The 26954-nt window shown below is 35.7% G+C and overlaps 1 protein-coding gene across 1 annotated transcript in view; it reads right to left on the bottom strand.

Moving 5' to 3' along the window:
• The window catches only part of Kcnd2 (potassium voltage-gated channel subfamily D member 2), a 535819-nt gene extending 508875 nt beyond the window's left edge, over window positions 1–26944 (bottom strand). The window contains exon 1 of the mRNA XM_004856458.3: window positions 25304–26944. Within this exon, the coding sequence (XP_004856515.1) occupies window positions 25304–26418 (1115 nt within the window). The 5' untranslated portion in view covers window positions 26419–26944. The remainder of the gene's footprint in view (window positions 1–25303) is intronic.
• Window positions 26945–26954: the final 10 nt, after the last annotated feature.

Genomic DNA, 26954 nt, shown 5'->3' on the forward strand with positions numbered 1-26954 from the left:
GACATCCCTTGTTCCTGGGCAGGAAGAACCAATACAGTGAAAATGGCCATACTTTCAAAACTACTATATAGATTTAATGCAATGCCAATTGAAATTCCAACAATATACTTCACAGAACTAGAGAAAATCCAAACATTCATTTGTAACAAGAAGAGACCTAGAATAGCAAAAGCAATTCTAGGCAACAGAGACATGGCTGGGGGTATCACAATACCCAACTTGAAACTATACTACAAAGCTACCGTGATAAAAACAGCATGGTACTGGCAAAGAAACAGACCCGAGGATCAGTGGAATAGATTAGAAGATGCAGAAACAACTCGACATACTCAGCCACCTCATATTTGACAAAGGAGCCAACCACCCTCACTGGAGGAAAGATAGCCTATTTAATAAATGGTGTTGGAAAAACTGGATTTCAACCTGCCAAAGATTGAAACTAGACCCATACCTATCACCATGCACTAAACTAAGATTGAAGTAGATTAAAGATCTAAATATTAAGACAGAAACACTAAAATTGCTGGAAGATGTTAGGTGGAACTCTTGAAGACACTGGCATAGGAAAAGACTTTATGAAGAAAACCTCAGTAGCACAGGAGCTAGCACAAAGAATCAACAACTGGGATCTCATCTTATTAAAAAGCTTCTGCACAGCAAGAGAAACCGCCAACAGAGCTAAGAGACAACCTACAGTGTGGGGAAAAAAATTTTAGCAGCTGTACCTCAGACAAAGGTCTACTATCTAGAATATAGAAAGAATTGAAAAAAATCAGACCCCCCAAATTCAAAGACCCAATTCAAAAATGGGCATCTGAAATGAACAGATATTTCTCAGACAAAGAAGTAAAAGCAGCAAGTAAATATATGAAAAACTGTTCAACATCACTGGTCATTCAAGAGATGCAGATGAAAACAACACTGAGATTTCACCTCACCCCAGAAAGAGTGGCTGCTATCAAGAAATCAACCAATAACAAATGCTGGAGGGGCTGTGGGGAGAAAGGAACCCTTCTCCATTGTTGGTGGGAGTGCAGACTGGTGCAACCACTGTGGAAATAAGTATGGAGATACCTCAAAGAACTAGGGCTAGAGGTCCCATTTGACCCAGCTATTCCCCTGCTGGGTATCTTCCCCAAAGAATTAAAAGAATCATACCATAACGATACATGTACACCCATGTTTACAGCAGCACAGTTTGTAATAGCTAAAACTTGGAAACAGCCCAAGTGCCCATCAACTGAAAACTGGATAAAGAAGATGTGGTTTTTTTTATAAATTGAGTACTACTCAGCCATAAAGAATGAGAAACTAGAGACATTTATAGTTAAATGGATGCATATTGAGGCCATACTCTTAAGTGAAACAAATAGGACACACATGTGTAAATACAGAATAGTTTCTCTAGTGTGAGAAACTGAAAGTGTAGATAGGGATTAAAATGAATAATTCATAATTTGAAATAGGAAAATGTCCAAAGGTGTAAGGGTGGTGGGAGGGGAAAGGGAAAGGGAAGAAGGGAAAGGAAAAATTATGAGAAAAGAAAAAATAATGGAAACTAAGTCTATGTAAATAGGGAAGGGCACACAGGTAATGGGGAAAAAATAAGAACCAAGATACATCACGTACAGGTACAAGCACCCAATGATAAATGTAAACGTATTGTGTACCTAAAATGTACCAATAAAAGAAAAAAATAAAAGAATGGGTACTGAAGCATTTCAAATAATCACAAAAGACCTGTTATTTTATCACAAAATTAATGTAAACCAATGCACTTAGGCTCTATTTAGAGACATATAGCATTGGTATCATGGAAGGTCATGATTCAATGCACTCTCTTAAGGCCAGATCAAGTTTAGTGGATTTGAATTCAAGGCAACATGGGATCCAGAAGTCACTTTATACAACAAAAGTTTGCAAAATTGGGGGGGTTAAGTGGAGCACAGAAAAGTGTGAAGAGGCACACAACAGCTCTCTTTAAGTACCACCCTCAAAAGGATGTGAAACTGAAAACATGCAGTGTAAAAATCATAAAACCTAATTTGCATAAATGGAAAGTGTATGTTTCTGCTCAGTTAAAAATGTGAGCTGTGCCAAAAAGAAATGATCAGCCTTAAAATTTCAATTATATGAAGTATTGAAAAAGTTCATAGACGTCTATATAAACATAAAGAATATAGTAAATGGGTGGAAGTTCGAGCTAGGTGACCTACAAAGAATTTTAATTTTAGGATTGTGTGATTCTACGAATATAAAGAACTACTGATTTGATGACTTTCACTTTAACGGCTATTACCTATGAGACATGACACTGAATTTATGTAAGCATCGTGAGATATGACTTACCACCAACATGACATCAAAACGATTTGCATACCACTGCAAGTTAACGAAAATTAAGTAAGACAAAAAGAGCAACAGAACTAAGAAAACTGATCAGTAAGATTTAAATCAATTACTTTTTATCACAAAAGTGTATCTTCCAAAAAACAATTAGAATATTTGAGTGGTTAGTCATTTAATATATTTCAAAGTTAATTATACCTAAAATGTCAGACTCTGGCTGTCACCCTGCTCTGCTGCTGGTCTTGCTCAGTCTCCGCCGGGCCTCTGAACACTTCTGTTCCCCCAGACCTGCCTGCTCTTTTGCAAGAAGCAGCAGCAACTCTGAGAAGGGCCCGGAACCCCATCCTCTCTCGGTCCCTGGGTCATTCTGCTGACAAACCCCACATCGCAGCAACTCCCTTCGCAACAAGCGTCGTCAAGGAGCCAAGGGCCAGCCGGGCAACACAACACTCAGGAGGCTGAGGCAGGAGGGCCACAGGGGAACTTACATTTCCAGCTGCACAAACCCAATGGGGTCAAATTCGCACTCACCCCACAGAAGCAAGGCATGCGTGCGTTGAGAAACAATCCCAGGTGTCCGGACCCAAGTGGAGCCGCTGTCCACACTGCTGAGCCCCAAGGACCCGTGTGTCTCCCGCCGTGTCCAACCCAAGCCCCCGCGCTGTGCCCGCTGTGGGCCCCGTCAGGCCTGGCCAGCTGCTGCCCAGGGATCCTGCCTCGGGATGGATGGGGGCGGGACTCGCTCTGGGGAGAGGGTCCCCCAGATTTGGATGGATGGACGGACGAAGAACAGAAAGAAAAGACAGCAGCCAGCAGGGGGCACGACATGTCCAAGTCGAGGTGCCCTCTGTGCACCCCCATAAGTCTTACAATACTGAGCAGCTCCATAGTTAACGTGGACTCTGCTTAAGGTCGTCCTGCCTGTCACTGTCGCGTTGTGAGGAGAGCAGAGAAACATGGGACACCTTTGCCCAACGCTGGAAACAAAGGAGTCACTCAACTCACCTGGAACCAGTGAAGTTTCATTTCTCCTTCCTCCCTCCCTCCCTTCCTTATCTTTCTCTTTTTCTGTTTCCTTTTGCCTTTTCTTCTTCTTTTATTTTTCTGAGACAGTGTCTCCTTATGTATTTTGGCCTGGCCGAAATCCTCCTGCCTCAGCCTCCTGAGTGCTTGTGATTACAGATGTGTACTCTTCCCTCCACCCCAGCTACTCTGTTTTTTATGGGTGGGGGGATTTGGAGTTGTTTCGTTTGCTGTCACCCCATCCCCTTCTTTCCACTTTTGTATTTGATCTTTTAAGACAGGGTATCCCTATGTAGTCCAGGCTGGCCCTGAACTCATGGTGATGCTCCTGTCTCAGCCTCCCAGAGTGCTGGGATGACAGGCGTGTACAAACCACACCTGATGGAATTTTTTGTGTGTGTGTGTGGTACCAGGGATCGAACTCAGGACCTTGCGCTTGCAAGGCCGGCACAGTGCCACTGAGCTAAATCACAGGCCCCTGATGGAATTTTTTAACAAATTGCTTTGTTAACCAGGTGTGGTGACACATGCCTGTGACCTCAGCATCCATTGCGGCAGGTTGAGGCAGGAGGTCACAAATTCAAACCCAGCCTGGGCACCTTAGCAACATGGTAAGATCCCATCTCAAAATAAAAAACAAAGGGCTGGGAACGGAGCCCAGTTCAAAAGCCCTGGGTTCCTTCCACATTGCTGAAAAAGGGGGGAAAAAGATAAATTTACTTCTAGACTCCCTAATTCATCCAATTTCCAATTCTCAATTTTGTTTTGTTTCTTGAAACAGGGATTCACTATGGAGCCCAGGCTGGTCTTGAGCTCTCTGTGAGCCTCCTGCCTCAGCCTCCCAGGTCCTGGGAAAACATGGTTCTTGTCTTCACAATGTCACTATCTCCTCCTTGGAGACATTAGAGTGAATATTTAATGAAGGTGTGGTGTGGTTTCGTCCCTTGACCAAGAATAGATTTTTGGTAATGTCACGTTATTATGGTTTAGATCTAGATGGCCCCCAAATTCTCCTGTGTTCAGTGCTGGGTGCTGGACTCATAGGTGGATCAATCATGGATGAGTTCCTGGCTGAATGTGCTGTAGGAGGTGGGGCCTGATTGGAGGTGGTCACTGAGGAGTGAATACATTCTTGTTCCCAGCACCTCCATTCTCTCTCAGCTTCCTGGCCACTGTGATATGAGCATCTTTCCTCCTCCATGCCTATCCACCATGATATTCCTGCCTTGGAGTAGCTGACCATGGACTGAGCCCTCTGAGGCCACTGGAGCAGCTATGGACTGAACCCCCCTGAGACCACTGGAACAGCTGACTATGGACTGAACTCCCAAACCATGAGCCCAGACAAACCAACTTGAGGGTGTTGGGTATTGCATTTCAGCAACAGGACAGTGACTTGTTCAGAAGGCTTCAGAACTGTGGAGAATGTAAGTGTAGCAGGATTTTTATCCCAAGGAGATGGTCTGCTCTGGAGATGAATTTGAAGACCAACGCCAGTTTGGGAGACAAATGCCACATTCTTTGGTGACGAGTTCGTCCAGTCTGGGCTTGGGCAGTTTTGAGACAAATTGCATGGAATCATCCCAACCTATTGGTTAAAAGCTGCTAAGTGGGAAGAGAGTCTGAGGGGGACTTTGGAGAAAGAATGTGCAATGTCAGCTCTTTAATTATGGCACCTTGTGTCTCCTTCAGTATCAAGACTTTCAATGCCTGACATTTAGCATTTTGTCATGCTTCGTATTTGTCACTTGACATGTGCGACATCAAAAAGGATGATTAAAATAAGAAAAAAAATTGTCAGATTTGTATTAGAACAAATATTATATAATATGCTCAATGATAAATTGCAATACTTAGAAATTCACGTCTGCATCACTAAAATTTAAAACAGATATGGGGAATCTTCAAGCATTTAGAGGAAATGTTTTCAGAGGATTATGTTTTAGAAAGAGGGAGAGAGAAACAACAGGGACTGATAATCAGCAAAAGTTAGTTAACATGCACCCAAGCTATTTTTCCCCATTTGCTAGGACAGGCCTAGCAGTCAGACTCTGAAGAAGAAAAATTATGTTCAAATATCCTTGTAATTTCCTAATTTGACTACAAAATTGATAGTTGGCTTGTGTTCTTTTCAACTCTAGCAAACAATTGATCATTTCAGAGCAATAAGGAAATTCCTGGCAAGCTGGACCTGGTGGTTCATGCCTGGAATCCCAGGGGGGCTGAGGAAAGAGGATTGCAAGTTCAAACCTAATCTAGAAGATTTAATAATTTAGTGAGACCCTGTCCCAAAACAAAAAAGAGGGCTGGGGATGTAGCATAGTGCAATGGCTTTGGGTTCAATTCCCAATACTGAAAACAAATAAAAGAGTGGGGGGAGGGAGGGAGGGAGGGATCCTCACAAATGTCGCTTCACACAAATGAAAATATATTTTTAAATAGCACTCAGGCTCTGTAGAGTCAGCCAGTGAGAAGAGCCAAGATTTAAAAATCACTTATCTTTTGTTTAAAATCCCAGATCTGAGCACAACTCAAGTTCTTCTATCTTTCTTCATAGTGCCAAGCATATTGTCTGGCACATAGAAACAGTCAATACATCGAGTTAATTAAAATCTGAATTCTGTGTTTATTTGCTAAGATTTATATATGACTGTGCATTTCTTTTTCTATGTTTCTGGGTGTCATACTTGCTTCTGCTAAACAACAGTGTTGGGAGATTTTTAATTCTACTAAATACCTAATGTATGTCAATTTCACAGATCAGTAATAAATAAATGTTGAGAGATGACTACAGATAAGAATACTACAGTGAAAAAAAAAAAAGAATACTACAGTGAGGTAAAGTAAAACCATGTCATATAGCACAGATTATTTTGGAGCCTCAGTGTTAACAAGGTTCAAATGTCATCCAATGCAATCTGTTCATCTTTCTGTGAAAGCCGTATCTCTCCACCTCTGTAAATGAATCAAACGTTCATACATTCAGGAAGATATTTCTTTCATTTATTTTATGAATATTTATTGATCACTTATGATGGGAAAAACATGAGAAGTAAAAATACAAATATGAGAATAAATTTATAAATGAAAGATTATTGTGCTACAATAATTACTTTCAAATTCATTCACAGCAGAATGTATTAAGATTCACAAACTGACATGTGATTCCAGATTTTTGTTCAGTCACTATTCAACAGATATTTAAGTGCCAAATAAATCTAGTAACTGTGCCCAGAATATGATCTTCACTTTTCTGCCATTGAGACATTCCTTGTGCCAGGTAAGAAAATTTCCCTTTATCTCCCTCCTGAGGCTGGAACCACAAACTTGTCACAATCCCCACTGCTGGGAACCTGGACATGCCTAAGGATTCTTCTCATGAGTTACACCAAGAAGCATTCATACTGTAATAGAGTTGGCAAACAAAAAAAATTATATATATGTGCAGCTTTACAGCTTTTAATGTATGGGATACTGAGTAGTATGCTAGACAGAAAAAATTCCATGCCTAATGTTTTACATTAGATATGGAAATATTCCCCACATTGCTATTCTTAAGGCTTATTTGTCTATGAAAGCTAAGGGCATAATATTTCCTGGTAGCATAAATTTAAAAATTATCGCTCAAGTTCAGAAGAATGGTCCAGGACAGACATGTAGAGTGATGAATCAACTGTAGAGATAAGAACAGTAGCACTGAAATGTAGGGGATTTCTTTCAACAATTAAAAATAATAAGAATTTGGAAAACAGTTTTACAGAGGAATGTATCAGCACATCAAAATTCTAGAAGTTTCATCTGTAGAAATTTTATTTCTATATGTGGAGGAGAGTGGGTACAAAGTATTGTGAGTGATGTAAGTTTCTAAAATTGAATGGCTCTTTAACTCTACAACCAAAAGAAAAAAATAATCTTTATTCAGTATCTATAATACACAAAGTAATGTTCTATGCACTGTTATAAACCCTGTGGGAATGATTTCAGCTAAAGCAGAGATACTTTGAAGAGAATTTTCCCAGCAGGTCCCTGAAACATGGGTCCAGGTAGAGCATTACAGGACCATGGTTTTGTTGTTCTTGTTATTGTTTCTTTTATTTGGTCCCTAGGGAAACTACAAATAAACAGAAATACAACAGGAGCTTAGAAGCATCTTACTAAAGATAAACTGTATATCCCGCTCTTCATTAAAACAAATTCCTCCAAATCCACTGAAATAAAGATGAATAAGACTCACAAACCCAAACAAAACAGATTATGGATTAAAAGATGGAATTTATTTATTTTTAACACTCTAGATTTAAAGAGCAGATCAAAACTTTGAAGCACGGTGTGTGATATCTGGCTGATGTTTATATCTGGACAAAGGTGCAGGGAAAGGACAGCTGCTGTTTTTGGCAAACAGATCCTTTCTGCAGGAAGATAAGAGGCCTTATTTACTCAGTGGCTCAAATCTTTAGTAGGAGCATAAGGTTCTTCTACTGGGACACCTGATCAAGGACGTGATATTGTGCATAAGAATTTTTTGTTGAATCTTCTCTGCTATTTATCCAGAAAAACTTCATGTATCACAACTCAGACTTGCTTCTCAGAACATGTTCTATTCATTTTGTTCTTATTTTAACTAAAAGACCTTGCTTGATTTTTTTGATAGCTCGGGTGCTCAAACTTAAACATATTTTTCTTTGTGTAGTCTTCTTTTGGTTTCATATTTTCCATTTTAGTAAGTAATTATTTAGCTTATTCCCATTTATATCTCTTGCCAAAAGAAATGTGGCAAAGCACAGGGGAGAGCCAATACATGAAATAAAACAAAAATAACACTGTTTACATTCTCCTGTGATGCCTGCCACAGAACAGGGGTCCAATGTATTTTCTTTTCTTCATTCATTAAAAAAGTCAGAATGTATCCTTTCTGCACTTCTCTTCCTAATTCTTTTTCTTTCTCTCCCTTTCTCCTTTTCTTTCTCTCTCCTATCTCCACATATTCTACTCAGGAAAGGAGGTATTATGGAAGCTTTATAAGACTATAGTCCCTATCATTTAACTAATCTCACTTCAAATCAAGATTTTAAAATGTCCCATTAGTATTTCCATAAGGTTATGTTTATCAGAACTTGTGACTGGATCACAACATTTGGCTATAGATTTTCTCTTTTTACCAAATTCAAGTTCAAAAATTCTGTAGTTACAGCTAATTGGACAGCATCCTCCAAAACAGAAAGTGAATTTTAATTCCTGACAATATTAATCTTCAACTATGCTTTCTTAAAAGTTTTATATGCATCTAGACCTTGTGGGAAAAGATACATACTATTTCATACTTTCCTATATCTACTACAACTAGACTTTGTGGGAAACAGTATATTGCATATGTCCCTATATCTAAAAGGAAAGAGGGGCCAAGTATTTGGCTCAGTGGCACCGTGCCTCTTTTGCAAGTGCAAGGTCCCGAGCTTGATCCCCGGTACCAAAAAATAAATAAATAAATGAAAAGAATATGAAATCATTTTGAATAAGCTAACAGCCATGAAAACACAATAAAAAGTGTCAACATTAAATCAGCCATTTAACAGATTTTTATCCAAAATTTCCCTTACACTCAATCATAATCTAAGAACCCACCAGTAATTTGTTATCTATATTTAGATTCTGCGCAGTTGAAATCCCTTGCATATGATTAAAAAGTATCCTCTTTGGAAATTAAGTCCTTTCAAATCAACTTTATATAGAGTAAAATTATACAAAATAAAAAATTATCCAAAGGAAGTCTAGACTTGTGAGATTTAGACAGTCTTCAGACTTTGTGCTGTCTCACTTTTTCATAAGATCCTACTTTCCTTAGAAGCTCCAATCAAACTCCACGCTCTTTATTTTTATTGTGTTCAATCAATCAATTTTCTTGTGCCTCAACCAAAGAAAGCTCAGCCTACCTCTCCCTGACAATGTTAGGGAAATCAGTGACTTTAAAAGCCCACGATACTAAATTCCCAAATCAAAGTAACTATAGGTATTTTTTTTAGTTAGTTTCTCTCCAGAACACTAAGACTAAAGTTTTTATCTTGCATTCCTATTCCTTAGGATATGATATAGTATTGCTTCTGCAAGAAAGAAATGATTTATTACCTATATTCAAGACTTCTGAATCTCTGTTTATATTTCTATATATAACCAGAAAGTAAAACTTATAATTAGCACTTTAGTATGTTCTCTAGATCATAGCTTTAAATAGTTTGATTTTACCTCTTTGCAAACTTACAGTTTAAGTCAGTAATATCCCGAGTTGATATTAGACATAGGTCGAGCATGCATTTTTCCAGATCAGTGGGTGTGAGAAATGAAAATGATGATGTCATAGTTCCCACCTCCACTGACTATTTAAGTTGTTTTATGTAAACTGCAGAAATCTGTAGGTTTAATAAATATCCATGATCCTAATTCTCGTGCTCCTCATTCTGTACTAAAAAACACCACTTCAGATTTTCTAAATTCTATATATGCATCTCATAATGACCTGGGAGTTATATATTTTGATCAAGTTATTTATATTTCTTATGAAAACACCTTTATAATCTTACAATATGATCATTTTAGTTTATAAAATTTTTATATACAACATAGTCAAACCAAAAATAATTCTAACCCTTATTTCTTATCCTATACAAAAATTAATTCAAATGGATCAATGATCTAAATGTAAGACCTGAAACTACTTGAAGAAAACATATGGAAAACCCATACAAGACACTGATCTTTTAGATAATACCCCAAAAGCACAGGCAACAAAACAGCAAAAAGAAAAATAGGATTTTACCAAACTAAGAAGCTTTTGTACAATAAAGAAAACAATCAAGGAAGGTGGGAGAAGGGAGATGGTAGAAGTTTGTAATGGGTTCCACACCACAGGTGGCTATCTGTATAAAACTCTAGTGTTCTACAGAGCAGAAGTAGGGATTTATTCTTCAGAGTAACTAATATTTTGATGAATAACCACAAGAAAGGAGCTTAAAAGATCTAAACATAAAGTAATAATGAAACGGATCTGTTAATTACTCTGATTCTACCACAACATATTGTACACAAATAATGAAAAATCATACTGAACCCAATAAATATGTATAATTATGTGTTAATTTAAAAAAAATTTAATGTCTAAGTTGGAAATGTTATCCTGATCATTACACATTGTACACTGTATTATACTGTCCCACTGTATAGGTAAATAAAATAATTAATAAAAAGTATTTATAAATATTCTATAAATTTATTAGTGCAGATGCTGGTAAATAATCTAGTTATAAAGAACTACTTGACAAATTCCTTAGACCGTACTCTTCAAGAAAAACCTTCATGAAGTGAAATACTTTCTTTTTTTGAATAAGTAGCCATGAAATATATGCCATTTTCTTTCTTTTCATTGGCAGAAAAGAAACTCAGAGCTGATTTTATGCTCAGTAAACTTTTATATAACATATCTATTCTCCATTATTTCCCCTTCGTCTTTAATATTTGGGAGTAACTTATTTAATTACTTTGGTATATTTGAGAATAAATTGTTTCAGATATACTTCAAATTGGCAGAGTAAAAAACATAATGAAATGATTAAGTTTGTAACTTCAAAAAAAGTTTCTCACAGACCCAGGGATTTTACCATTTGGTAGCACAAATTAATTAAATGATGAATTTTCAATCAGAAAAATTGTAAGGTGACTAAAGTCCAGTTTCTAAACACAAATCATGATTTAATTCTAATGTCATAAATCAACAATTCTTCAACAATCTACTGGGATGAAATACAGACTTTTTCTTATGCATGATAAATATGCACCAGTTTAATGTCATATGAAATGCTGTACATTTAATAAGATAATAGCAAGCGCTCATGTAAGTCTTATATACAAAGCAATACCGTAAGAATATGTATATTTACATTTAATTTCCACAAAAGTCTTGACCTATTTTTACAGACAGGAATTTTTAGGCAATCAGGTTAATAATTTTACTAACATCAATAAGCTGGTATGTTGAAGAACTGATATACAAATTAAGGCTGTCTTTTATCTACTGCCTTATATTTAAGATACTTTTTAGTGAATCATTAAAGGGTTATTATAGGAGAAAGGATATATAAATAACATCTAGTAAACTTTCTATATAGAAAAATACAAAGAAAGGGTTCCAACTGAAACTGAAGAGTCCTCTTAATACTTTTTTTAAGCATAAAAATATGTTTATTATAAACCACATAAAAATTTATGTTAGTGGCTTTAAAAAATATATGTATATACATAAAAAGAAGCAATATGGTTTTTGCTAACTCCCACATGCGCAGATCTTCTTAAAAGTATCATCAGTAGTTTATTTTGTGTCTTCACAGAGAAATAAGAGGTATCATATCAATACATGAATATATATAGAATACGTTATTTACATATCTTTACATTTTTGTACTGAAGTATGTTTATATTTCCTAAATATATATTTGAGTATAAATCATACAGTCACCTATATTTTAGTAATATTTAAAGCAATATGTACAGATCTAGAAATCAGGCATTGAAGAATGTGAGAAATAATGAAGAGATAGAAGTAAAAGGAGATTGACCTTTTGCAAAAGGGAATGGGACCAAAAGGGATAGAGCGAGGTGAGAGGGACAAGTGGAGAAGGGGTAAAAAAGAATTAAAATGTGTTATGTACATGTAAAACGATCATAAATTCATATGGAACTAGAAGAGACCTAGAATAGCCACAGCAATCCTGGGCAACAAGAGCAAGGCAGGAGGCATCACAATCCCAGGCTCCAAGTTGTAATACAACGCCACAGTGTATTGGAAAAAAAACCAAAACCCAGACATATGGATCAATAGAACAGAAAAAAGAATGCAGAAACAGCTCCAGGCACTCTCAGCTACTTGATTTTTGACAAAGGGACCAAAAACAACACTAGAGGAAAGATAGTCTCTTCACCAAATGTTACTGGAAAACTGGCTCTGCACAGGTGGAAGATCAAGTCCAAACCCGTATCTCTCACTGTGCAGGAAATGCAAATGAAAATGGATGAAAGATCTAAATATCAAAACAGAATTACTTAATCTGCTGAAGATAAAAATACATAAAACTCTTGAAGACATAGGTGTAAGCAAGAAGTTTCTGAACAGAACCCCAACTGCACGAGAAATAATACGAAGAATCAATAAACAGCATCATATCAAATTAAAAATCTTCTGCACAGCAAAGAAAACAATCCACAGAGTGGAGAAACAACCTACTGAATGGGGGAAAAAATGCCAGCTATTCCCTGGACAGAGGACTAATATCTAGAACACATAAAATACTCAAAAAATTAAACCCCGCAAACAAAAAAGCCAATCAAAAAAAAAAAATGAGCAAGTGAAATGAACAGAATTTTCTCAAAAGAAGAAATATAAATGGTCAACAAATACATGAAAACATGTTCAACATCTCTGGCCATTATAGAAATCCAAATTAAAACAACACTGAGATCTCATCTTATTCCAGAAAGAATGACCACCATCAAAAAAACAAACAACAAATACTGGTGTGGCTGCAAGGAAATAGGAACTCTTCTACATTGTTGGTGGGAGTGTAGTACAATCATTATGGAAGTAACTATGGAGATTCTTCATAAAACTAAAACAAGGAATTCCATTCTATCCAGCTATTCCCTTTCTAGGGACCTTCCCAAACAAGTTAAGACAGCATATTATAGTGATACATGCATATCAATGCTTATAGCTGCATAATTCACAACACCTTAATCTTGGAAGTGGCTTATACATCCATCAACAGATGAATGGATAAAGAAAATGTGGCATTTATACACAATTCAGTATTACTCTGCCATAAAGAAGGATAAACTTGAGTCATTTGTAGGTAAATGGATGCACCTGAAGACAATGTTAAGCGAAATAAATCAGATACACAAGTTTAAATATCACACGGTTTCTCTTATATGAAAAATTCAAAACATAAATAAAGAGAAAAGTAGGGGACAGATGATAAGAAATAGTAAGATAGTTCTTTTGCATATAAGAAAGGGACTGGAAGATGGTAGGAGGGGGGAGAGGGGAAGAAGATAAAAGGAAAGAAGTAAGATATGTTATATACATAATTCCCCATGCGGAATGTGATCACTATGTACTATACACATGTATTAATAATAAATAAATAAAATTTAAAAGACAACAAATCAACTTGAATGTACTCTATGCTTTTAAAAACAACTGCATTTTATTGTAAAGATGAAAAATTGAAAGAATATTTATGAGAAATTGAAAATAATATTCTTTTTCATTCCATGATGAAAAATTTAATGAAATGGAAGTACTTTCATTATATATTCAGTTTTAGGACCTATTTCACACTGATGCATACTCTCTGAATACTTATGTTTTGATTAGTAGAAAGTAGTTTTTCTAACTCTAGCAATATTTTGATAAAGTAAGCATTATGAACAGAAGGAATGCATACATTTCCTTTATTGTACATCTTTGCAAAAAGTTACATAACATTTTATAAAATACTATAAAGTATCAAAAAATAAATTGAATACCAACTTTAATCCTTCAATCCTTATTCTTACTTCACAATAAGTAAACCAAAGCTACATCACACAGTTTCAAGTTTGATTTTTTTCATATTATTGGACTTGGAAGCCTCTAGTTACAAATCATAGAGCTGAATAAAATTCAACTTATGCTTGCTACACTTATATTCATTTTTCATCTCAAAAATATCATGCAAAAATAATACTAATGGAAGTATCATTCTTAATTTCCTCACGTGCAGTACTAACTTCATACAATTTGGGGCTTCTAGAGAGTGTCAACTGATGAAACAACTTTGGAAAAACTAAATATTATCTTCCAAAGTTGAGAATTTATGCTTATGACCCAGAAATTTCAATTCAAGGTATATACATAGGAAAAATTACATTTGTCAATAACTGACATAACTTTTTAGAAAAACCTGAAACCAATATGAGTGTTGCCATTAGGACGAGAGTCAAATAAACTACACTATATTCACATAATAGAATCAGATATATCATAGCAGCCAAACTGGAATTACAGTGCATGGGAACTGCATAGATAAACCAGATATATATGATAACTCAAAAAACTACATGCAACACTATACCCTTTCATAAATTAAAAAAAATAATTAAAAATATTTTTAAGAATTATAAATACAGAATACAGGATAACCATGATCTTCAGTACAGAGAGGTAGAAACAGTGTTATGTGATGGGTGGAGGAGGTGTATGTAGTTAGATGTAGGTTGGTATCAGTGATATAGCTTTATTTTAGGTGGTAAATTCATGTGTATATTACATTATTAAAATTACTAACTACATAAATAAAATGGTAAGAGTGTCACACATAGATGAATGATAGAAGTGTGCCATGAGAAGAAATAATAGTTAAAATTTGTGCAATTAAAATAACTTGGCCTATAAAAATACAGTAGAGTGGTACCTCTGTTCACAAATGCTTTTGTTTGTAAACAATCTGGTTCGCAAACAGAACATTTAGCAAAATTTTGTTTTTGCAAACTCCAATTAGATGAGGAACACAACCTCTGCCATCTTTCCTGCACCAATACAAACATGGCCTTATTTTCCAGAATCATGAAACAAACTAAGTTTGTGACCCAAGGTACCACTGTATATTCTATTGAAATATAAGGCCTTAAAATTTATTAACAGCTTCATCTTGAAGATTTCTCCTAAAATATGAGTATGTATTTACTGCCTAATTTCCAAAAAAAAACAAGGAATTTAAAGGAGCAGTTGTTTTCTCCTTTATTCCAGGAATCAAAATGTTATTTTGTGTATTTTTCAAAGTAAAAACATACTATTTAAATAACTAAGAATATCATCTCAAGTTATATTTTAAATTATAGTACTTAAGGGCTGGGGATTTGGCTCAGTGGTTTCACCACCTGCTGCGCAAGCAGAAAGATCTGAGTTCGATTCCCGACACCAAAAAAAAAAAAAGATAAATTATAGTACTTAATTTCATAATTTCTTTGTTTCATTTGATCTTTAACATGGATGTTCACTTAGTAAGAAAGCACACTTTGAATTTTGGAAGTAAATTATGAACCTACTTGATATTTTAACATTTGAATGTCTGTGCTTCAAAACAAGTCAAACAAAAAGATTTGACACTATTGCACTGTTACTATTAGAATATTGTTAGTATTAGAATTAAAAAATCATAAATTTAGGTGATTATCTAAAATCCAGGGTTGAAATTTTCAGTTCAATAAGAATTCTCTTCAGTTTCAGCAAGATTTAACAATTAGCAAATGATCAAGGGAAAAAATGATAGAATGATTACATATTACATTAAATTTGCTCATATTACTACTTCATAGTTCTTCACTGCAATGAAAAGATGTCTAAATTGTGAAGTGATTATTAATTATAATGTGGAGAAACTTTTAGACCTGCTTGATGTTCTTGGTGTTATATCTGTAATATTTTGTTAATGATAAGTTAGGTATAACATGACAAAGAAATATGAGGGGGTTTCTTAGAATGTACTGTACTCTAAAGAGCACTAGATTTTAAAAGATTTCCCCGAGAATACAGCTTAGGCTTTTCCACTAACTATCTCTATAATTTTAAGTTTCATAACTATACTTCACTTTGGCTTACTCACATACAAACTGAGAGTTTTCCACAAAACAATTTCTAAAGAGACTTGCATGTAAAAATTCCATGATTTTCATGTCTTTGAACTAGAGCAGAAAAGTCAAACATTTTGGAGCACCATAAGGCACATTCTTTTCTTATTCAATAAAGTATCTAATGTGCATTATTGGGTTGATCTCATTAGTGGGTTAATCTCATTTAGTAGCCAAGTGTGCTTGTATACACCTGTAATCAAAGCACTCTGCGAGACTGCAACAGGAGGATCACAATTTTAAGTCAAGGATGGGCAATTTAGCCACTTAGTGAAACCCTGTCTAAAAAATTAAAAATGGGCTGGGGCATGACTCAGTGCAAAGGCCCTGGGTTCAATCCCCAGAATCTCAAAAAAAGCAAAACAAAAACCCGAAGATATAATATATGAGCTTATTTTTCATTTCAAAAACACCACATTTAGTAAGAACTAGAAACATTTTCATACACTTCAAAGTATTATCTGAAACAGTATGAATGAATGAACTCTCTTTTTACAAAAAGCATTAAAATAGCATAAGGTTAGATAGCCTTACTCTCTGTAGCATGATGAAAGGAAGCTAGTTCCTCATTCAAAATAGACAAAGAAGAAGAATTATAAGAGCAATTGTGTTATGCAACTCCATCATATGCAAAGGCTAGGGAATACCAGGAAATTTTCCTTTTTGATGGTTTCATGTATCCTAGCTTCCTTCAGCAGCAAACCAACTTCTGGACAGAACTTCTAGGTAGGACACAGAAATACCTGGAGGGAGGATGTTTTAATGGAAGGAATGTGCCAAAGGCAGATGACACAGTGAGTTCTCTTATACTCAAATAACTGTATATGATATATGTGTAATATACACATACATATGTGTGTGCATTTTGTGATAATTCAATTCTAGTTCTTCTAACCCCAAATCTCATGAATTATCCATTCATATTATGTTTAATTCTCCAGCATGCTGATGCTTATCAAAGCACTGCCTCTGTAAATTTTCATTATACATCTGCTATATGCACAGTCCCAATTTGATTTGTGCTGAAAGATACACAGCCTATGGCAGTCTTCACAGATTTCAAGACATGTAAATTATTTTCTCTTTCAAAGTCACAAAAATAACAAAACACCTGGAGAGGATATACACATACCTAGTGCAAAGTGAGAAAAAAGGAATGGAAATCCTTTAAATAGAATTCAAAATGAATGTGATATTCTCAAGCACTAATATTAGAATTGACAGCTGTTAATCTGCAAACCTATATTCAAAATTTTAAAATCACCCTGTAAATTCCCATTTAGCTCTCTATCTATACAGGACCAGTTTTATCCTTTCAGCTTAAATGTGGAATTCATTTTTTCATATGAACTACTGTAGTTTTATTTTCATCAATTAGAAGTAATTTAATCATTCATTATTATAAAATACTCTGTTTTGGAAAATCTTATAAATAATTGGATATAAACTTTAAGCCAGAGCCAATATAACAAATCCAATGAAGGACGAAAATTTCTACAAAATAAAGAAGTTAATTTTAAATGACCATTTAAAATTTTGGAGTATTTCAGAGCTTGCATACATTTTAATACAGCAATCAGATCCTATCCCTGTTCATGTTTACCTTTCTCTAATGCCTTCCTTTTTCATCTCTTTTCATCTAAGTTTCTGTAGATTAGTAAAATATTGTTAATCTTGTGAGGGCACCACTCATGCCTAACGAGCTCTCCATGGTGTGCAGGAAACCATGTTTGTGATCCACAAGGCATTCCCATGGATCTTTTCCTACATCTGAGTAATGAATTTAGATAACAGTTCCCCAAAATGTATACACTCAAGCTTCAAAAGCCTTTCAATCTAGTTACAAAAACAAGAAATAAAACCATAAATTACACACAAAGTGGCACTAACATAAAGTGTAATTCCAACTAGAGATGACGCAGGCTTCAGAAGTTGAGACTAGTTCTCAAAGGAGAAAACTTATGGAATCTACTACACCAAAGAGCCATGAAAATGTGCACAGAAATGAAGAGGTGCTGTTTCATTCCTGAGTTTATTGTCAAGATCAGACAATATCCCACATTGCCAAATGTAGCTGCTGAAGCTAGTGGCAGAAAACAGAAGTCTTTGCTATGGCCTATAATGTCTTACAGATTCTCATTCCAAACACCTTTTAGGTCCCATTTGCTACCAAGTCCTTCACTCCATTTGCTGCAATTACAATGGCATCAGGCCGACCAAACTTCTCTCACCTTGAGGTCCTTGTACAGGTTGAGCATCCTTAATGTGAATATCTAAGTTCCACTATCCTCCCAAACTGATAACTTTTTGAGTGCCATCTAATGCCACAAGAGGAAAACTTCACAAGTGACCTCAGTAACAAGTTGCAGTCTAAACACAAATGCAATGCAAACACTGCATGAAATCACTTTCTGGCTGTGTGAATAAAATGTGTATGAAACATAAATGAATCTCTTGTTTAAACTTGGATTAGGGTCTTAAGATATCTCACTATGCATATGAAAATATCCAAAAACATGAAAAAATCTGAAATCCTTCTTGTCCCAAGCATTTGGACAAAGTATACACATAACCTATACTTCTTTCTCTTCCACTAAAGCTCTTTATTCATATATTCACAGGCTCTCTTCATCCCTTCAGAAACCCATCAGCTGAAATATCACCTTCTTACAAAGGCCTTGTCTGTCCAATCCCCAAAATTCCAGGCCTTTTACCCAGATTTACTCCTTTCAGAGCACTTATAATGACCTGACCTTATATTACATATTTATGTTTATTTTCTTCCTCTCCCACTATACTGGTTCTGCACAGTTCTTAAAGTTAGGAGTTGGCTCCGTGTTTATTGCTGTGGTGAAGGACAGGTAATAAGTGATTTTAAAAAAAGTCTGTTAAACTGAATTAAACTCTGTAAACCACATTTGATTTCCTGAGAGTATATGTTACTGATATTACTTTAGGTTTCCAAAAGCACTATTACCAGTATTCTTAGAAGTAAAGAAAATGAAGAAAGTGAGTAAATTACATCCATACAACCACAAAAAGACATTTACTTTTAGAAGAAAACCTTGTTGCCCTATTTGACATTACCTCAGCTGTCATCCTACTCTTTTAACATCATTTTTTCTTATTGCTAACTTCTATTAACTCACTCTCTATTCCCCCTACACTTTTCATGATTGAGATTTTCTTTACATAACAGACTTGTCAAAAATTCTCAAGGCAAAATGGATTATGCTATGTAAGGATATGTACTTACATCCATGTTTACATTTTTGTTACATATAAAATAAACTTATTTTCCCACATAATCTATAAAACTTGGGTCGTACCCTTATTTTATTTTTATCTTTTTTTATTAAGTATTTTTCTTAGTACATGTTTGCAATGCATAATGATAACATTTATTGTGGGGAGTCTGTATAATTTATAATAGCTAATTGCTGAAACAGCCCATATTCTACATCAACAGATGAATGGATAAAGAAAATGTGACATTTATTCACAAAGGAGTACTACTCTGCCATAAAGAAGGATAAACTTGAGGCATCTGCAGGTAAATGGATGCACCTTCAGATCATAATATTAAGTGAAATAAATCAGACACACAGCTTTAAATACTCCATAGATTATCTGAAATGAGAAACCGAAATATAAGCAAAGAGCAAAACAAAGCTTAGATAATTGGAAGTAGGAAGATCTTTTTCAAATGTATTTGCATTTTATACAGCTTTTAATGCTGTAGAATATGGACTTCTTCCTGATAACAATGATATCTATCTTACTTGTCATTTATAGGCAATAGTTTACTACTTGATACATACAGTAGTTGACAATCATTAATTTTAGCCTCTGCCAAAGACATAGTTACAGGTAAAAAATCAGAAAAGTCTCACGGCCCTTCCCAGTCAAAACAGAAAAAAGGGTGCATTTAGTACATTAGGAAATAAAATGCTTCAATAATAAATTTAAATAGAGTTTGGCTTAGGTTAGGAGGCCAGTGCCTATGTGGAGGGGACACTGCTCCATGGCTAAGGGCTCACCATGGTGTACAGTGGTCATTTACTTCTATGCCAGCAACACATTAACATGGATCTCTTTCTACTTCTGAGCACAGAACTAGATCGCAAGTCCCCAAGAGGAATACACTCATACTTCAAAGCCTTTCGATTTAGTTAGGGAAGCAAGAAGAAAAACCCCAAGGCACAGATAGAATAGCACTTAACTAACACCCACTGTAATTACAGCTAGAATGATGGAAGCTTGGGAGACTAAGAAGGCTTCATGGAGAAGGTCAGTGTGAAGGCTGGCTCTCCAAGGAGAAAACTAAAGGGCAAAACATTCAAGGGGAGCCTACCAAAGACCCAGGCAAACCTGTGCAGAAATGAAGAGATGGTTTTTACCCCTGGGTTTCTTTTCAATACGAGACGAAATCCAACATCACCAAATATAGTGGCCAAAGCTACTGGGAGAACAATGCTTATTTATATCTATATACTTTTGCTCAAAAAACAATAGGAGACATATGGAGAGTGGGGAAATGGGAGTAAATCCATTATTACAGCTCTGAGGAAAAATAATACTTCCATTGCCCTGAATGTTCTTTTTATCATTCTTGTTCTTTCAGTGAAAGAGAAGTTAAATTGTACATTTTCAACAACTCACAGGCCAAAGCTTTTTAGGTAATTAAGGCAAAATAATTGATTTATTTTTTTCCATTAGGCCAGGTCCCATTAAGTAGTTTGTTCACAAAGGGCCTAAAAAGGTCATTGGATGAGAACACAAGGTTGTGTTATATCAACCGGCATCAGCATGGTAAATCCCAATGCTGTGTGAATACAGACAAAGGTAGTGGTGATATTAAGGAATGCAGAAAAATGAGCCACAGAGTGTAGAACTAGGAGAGAAATGCACTCTATTAATGGGATAAACAGCTTCTATTTAACTGTATAGGTACAATTCCTGCATATATAAAATAATATGTTTTTACAAATAGTAAGTTGTCTCCCACTAGTAATTAAGCAATCAGGTAATAAGAAATCTCAACATCAGTGATTCATATTCAAAGACAAATATAATGGGAAGAAAAATTCACAAATAAATGATGTAACTATAAAACAAAGTAAGTGTAAGACAAAGTCAATCAGTAGTCTAAAAGGAAACTAAAAAGACAATGGAACAGCATAGCAGACCCACTGAGATTCAGAATTGTCCCCTTCTCTAGGACACCATGTTGAGAGAATACATAGTATTTCTTTCTAACATACATCTGTTTGGCAAGAAAGCAAATGCCTAAGTTTAAGATGCCAAGTAAATATACACATTTTTAAAGTACCTCGTCAAATACTGTTTCTAATTCAAATGAGGACTAAAACAAAATGAGGGCCTTTAAGAACTGGTTACATTCAATTCTGAAGAAGGGACACATATCATATTTCTCTAAGCTACTTTAAAAATATAAACCATATCACAATATGATTTGTCTAGTAAAAAAAATCACAAAATTTCATTCTAAACATGAACTTTACCGAAATGCCACATAGCAGCTTTCTTTCCCATACTGAAACTTTGAGAAAAACAACTTGTTTTTAAAATTAAAGAAGTGATATGAACTATAGTGGCAACATTTCTGAAGTTAAGTTTTATGTTATGAGCAACATAATCTCTTTCTTAAAAAAATCATCTAAATGATTAGTAATTATGACTAAGAACAAAAATATTGCCTAAAATAATAATAACAACTCAAATGATTTTAATGTGCCAGATGACACCACTTCTATTCCCAGGTCATGCTGTGTGAGGTAAAATGGTAAATTGAAGTGTCAGCCTACAGAATAAATTTTTAAATAGTTTTTGGTTATTAGTTCTGAACATTTAGAAATTTCTTAAATTTAGCAGCAGGTAAGTACTACCACTTGAATGACAAATATCAACTGGATATTATCTTCTAAAAGCCTTTAGGACAAAAGAGCCATGCCAAGTTGTTTTTTTACCAATGCAGTTGTAGAGGGTAATCAGATGGGAATGGGGGAGGTGAGGGGATAAAAGGCTAAACAGGGTCCTGTGAAAATCAATGAATATATTCAGAAAGAAAGTTTGGGATGAAGGTACAGATCCACATGACCACTCAATCTACACACTGCTTTAAAACACATTTCTGGCATTCTCTCTTCCAATGCATTTTTAACCTTGTGTTTTTGATGTTTTCTACGTTAATAAGAAAGACGGTAGCCTTAACACTGAGTTTTAAAACACTCATTTTACTAGTAGGGTAAATAATAACTTACAAAATAAACATGGTCAACTTATAGTCTAATGACCTATTTGATATTTCAGGAAAACAAAAATAAACAAAAGTAGATAGACCCACTTCTTCCTTCTTCAGATCAAAAAACCAAGTAGATATGATCTAAAATGATGTAAAAAGTAGCAAGTGGTTCTACCAGTCCTCAGTGACAATGCTCTTGGTTATGTCTTCTCATGTAGATAATGTTTCTATAAGCTGGAACTTTTGATAACCATTGTTTAGGATCACATTTTTATTTCCATTTTCATTAACTGATGAATGTTATCTTCATTAAAAATAATATCCACATAAAAAGAGCTCAGAAAGTATAATAAAGCACTCTTGATCACCTAGCAGACAGAGCTTGATGTTAACTAAAACTACTGCAGATTTCCTAAAAAGTTTATACTTCATACTTCATTCTCTAAAATTACAGCATAAAAGATAAAGTCAGGCACTGGCTTTTGTTGAGTATTTTCTATTCTTAAGTAATGCTGCAGAAACACAATGCAACCAAAGATAAGACAGCAAAAGGAGTTTTTTTAAGAACTATTTCTCCAGGAAATTAAAATGCACTATAAATATATTTCGATGAAAAACTGAAGACATTTTCCTAAGAAACTCTGCTATATTATATAAAGTATACACTTTGTTGAAAGTCGACACAGTCCCATTTTGATTATGTCAACATTTCTACACCTTAAAAGTATGACTGCTGTATTGAATCAAAATCATTAATTAGTTTAATTTCCTGAAAATTAAAATGTTTCACCTCAGTGAAATGTAAGTTAAAAGTAACTTCCAATTTGGTTCAAAATTCTATGAAAGTGTACATATTTAACCCATATGATGGACTTACCTATAAAACATGTTGCACTAAATTCATTATTTAGATTTTATCCAGGCATTATGAATCAGTTCCCTAAATCATTTCAGAAAGTAGATCCTTATAAACATTATATAAAAAAAGTGTCACTGATGACTAATATTTCCTCATTTTTTCCTTAAATTTCAAAATAAAATAAAAACTGTTAGTCATTTCAGGAAACTAATGTTAAAATAGTATTCATTTCTCAAATCTAGAATAGAAGTCTTAAATAGATGAAATCAGCAGCTCATTAATATTCATGGTTGTAATACTTACAATCATCTAGATAGTAGATAACGTTAAAATGACTCACTGAGACCTCACAAAATATACTGCAATATGCACCAAGCTTTTAAGTGTATGTCTTTTTAATACCTCTTCATTTATAGTTTTTTAATTCAGTTGTACTTCTAACTTGAAATCATGATAGTAATTTGTCCTACCTATTTGTCCTATAATAATAATTTCAAATGTCACAAAGACAACAAGACAAAAATAAACAAAGCCTCTTTGATAAAGAATAACCTCCTAAAATCCTAAAGTGTTCTGTATGTTCTTAAGATGTTATAAAATTACCAACTGGATAAAAAGGAAATATAGGCCACAGGATATGGATCTCAATAGTTCATTTTTTAATATACCAATAGGTCTTCAAAAATACATGAGACTAAATCAAAATCATAAGCATTTGATTTTACTTTATCATACCTTCTTAGTTAATTTAGCCAAAAATGTCCTCACATAAAAATATTGCATTACTTGGCCACATGACAACATGAGAAATTTTGATCAACAAAATATGTCTAATAAAATTAAATTGACTTAAACCACAAACCAAAGAAGTCATTAAATTAGCCAGAAACACAAAATTTAAAAAGCAGCCTTGGGAATAACTTTTTTCTTACAGCCATTACCAAATCCTCATTGAGCTGATTACTTATGCAAGAAAAGTAGAATAAAGCTGAAGGGCATTAACATCATCCCTGGCTTATCTAAGAACTCATAAAATTAAAAGGGTCTAACCATTTTATTTCACTAGATTCACTAATATGTAAAATGCTAATTTTCTGCAATTCAATTAATATTCTTCAATATTTGACACCTTTCTTTTACTCTACCATCTAAAAAAATCTTAATTCTAGCCCTATAAGTCCAGCTCTTAAAAAAGCATGAATTTGAAATATGTTCCATTTGTTATAAAAGTTCATACCCCCAAATAAAATAATGCACAAAAGAATTCTAAAAGGAAAAAATACTATAATGCAACCTGCCCGTGCTGACCATCAATCTCACCAGATATTGTTCTATATGATACTAAGTATACTTAACAGGTGTGGACTGATGGCATCTGTACCTTCTGAAAAAAATGTAAGGATGACAGTCATATGCTTCTTTTATTGAAGCTGTAAACCTAGACTTTTAAACATTGTAACAGTTCATTTTGTTGAGTTGATCAGTTTCAGTCCTGATATCCTAGAACATAGCCTGTCAGCCATAATAAAACTACATACATGTGATTATGTGCATATTTATTATAAAATTCTTTGATATCTGTACTCTATCTTTTGTAAGGTTGTAAAATAAGAATCGTGGTTATTAGAGAAAAAAATGCATGCCCTAAATATCAATGGAGAAATAATACTTCAAATATCCATAAAAACTTGTCATTTGAATGCATTGAGGCACTTTCTAGACATCTCAATACACTGTTCTGTGAACATATTCATGTGTTAATTAGGGCATAAATTTTGTTTTTCCATGTCATTATATTTTTATGGATTCATACATATACTTTCATATTTTCCTATATTCAAGAATTCTTAAATTTCTTTGTGTATTTAGAAACCAATACTTAATATTTGCCTGTGATTACCAATTTTTCATTCTCTTTGTCAAACCCATTTCACAGATCAAAAAATGGTTTTTTTCCAAATTTAGATATTTTCCTGAATCCGTTTAGGAAGGAGAAAAAACTTAGTTCCTCTGAAGCATCGTGAAACCTTAACAGGCCCACAATCAACTCACCCATATCCAACCTCCATCCCATTTCCCTTCATGGCACCTACCCTAAAGTTGTCATGGTGACGATGGTGTACCAAAATGCTGCAGGGATGCTGGTGAACTTGCTGGCTGAAGACCCCTTCTCAGCGTAGAACATAACTGTAGCAAAGATGATGATAGCCATGGTGAGTGAAAAGAGCAAGAAGCCCAATTCCGAAGCACAGCTCTTCAGAGTGTACCCTAGGATGCGCAGGCCTTGAGAGTGGCGGGAAAATTTAAAGATTCTGAAGACTCGAAAGACTCGGAGTGTGACAAAGGCTCCACTGACATCCTCATTATCTGTCATCACCAGCCCAATGTAATAAGGCAGGATGGCCACCACATCGATGATACTCATGACACTGCGCACAAAACGATAACGACTAGGTGCTGCAGCCAGGCGAAGCAAGTACTCAACTGTGAAGATCATGACACAGGCAGTGTCCAAGCAGAAGAAAGCCACTGCATACCGCTCTCCACAGGGCAGCTCTTTAATGTGGCCTGGGCTAGACCCACATGGCACTGTTTCTACCACATTGGCGATGACTGAGACGGCAATGAAGAACCCTGTCACATAGTAGAACACCAGGGCCATGGTGCTGGTGTGAGGGTTCTCAAAGGCCCTCCAGACCCTCTGCCGAGCAGTCATAGTGGGCAGAGCGCTCTCTCCCGTGGTGTCCGTGTCTGCGTCGTCCTGTAGACGCTCAGCGTTCTCTCGTCTGCGGTCCTTGTACTCCTCATAACAGCAGTCGCCAATAATTTCTGGGATGAGGCCAAAGAAGGCCAATTCTTCATCATAAGCAGAGATGCATTCGTGGCGGGGATAGTGGAGTTTCCCAGTACGGTAGAAATTCAGGATGTGGCGAAAAATGTCTGGGTCACGGTCAAAGAAATACTGCTGAGTCTCCGGATGGTAGAAGAAGTCCCTCTCAGAACTGCCCAGCAGCGTGTCTGGGTACCGTTCCAGGGTGTCCTGCCATGTCTGGAACCGGGTGCCACTCACATTCAGCACGATGAGAGCGTCCTGAGTCCTTTTCCGCTCCTGCCTCGGGGGAGCAGGCATGGGCCCCGAGGCCACAGGCATCCACCCAATGGCTGCCGCCCTGGCGAAGGGAAGCCAAGCTGCCACACCGGCCGCCATGCTGACGTGCGGTGGAGACGCTCACAGTCAGGGCCTTCCGGGCCAGCCAGAGGCACGGTCACCCACTTCCTCTCACGTCGGACAAGAACAGAGGACCGTGGTTCTGGGGGATCGACCTTGCTCCAAGGTAGACTTCCTGGTGAAGTCACAGTTCCCACAAGGGCAAGTGTCCCTCACAGAATTTTAACAAAAAGTAGTGTTCTAAAAACAATCACTCTCGATAGACCTAACCAGACCTCTGCCAGCAGTTAGACCAGGCCACCTCCTGACACAAATAAGCACACAGGTGACTTCAGAGGCAGCAGTCTCTTCAAACAGGTGTCTGCGATTTCTCCCCTCAGTCTGAGTGATATGGGGTCAGAATATGGAGTAGGAAAGAGAAGAGTCACCCAGTGGTATCCCTTTGGAGAATCAGGGAAACCTTCCCTCTTCCCTTTTTTCTCTTTCAAACCTTCCCTTTCCAAGTAGCCCTTCCCGCCAACGGAGTCTCAAGACGGCGGCGACCTGTTGTGGCTTCCGAGACGCGGTCACAGCCC

The sequence above is a fragment of the Heterocephalus glaber genome, unplaced genomic scaffold, assembly GCF_053883595.1.
Source record: "Heterocephalus glaber isolate CG9 unplaced genomic scaffold, H.glaber_assembly_v1.0 deba00000546, whole genome shotgun sequence".
NCBI lineage: Eukaryota > Metazoa > Chordata > Mammalia > Rodentia > Bathyergidae > Heterocephalus > Heterocephalus glaber.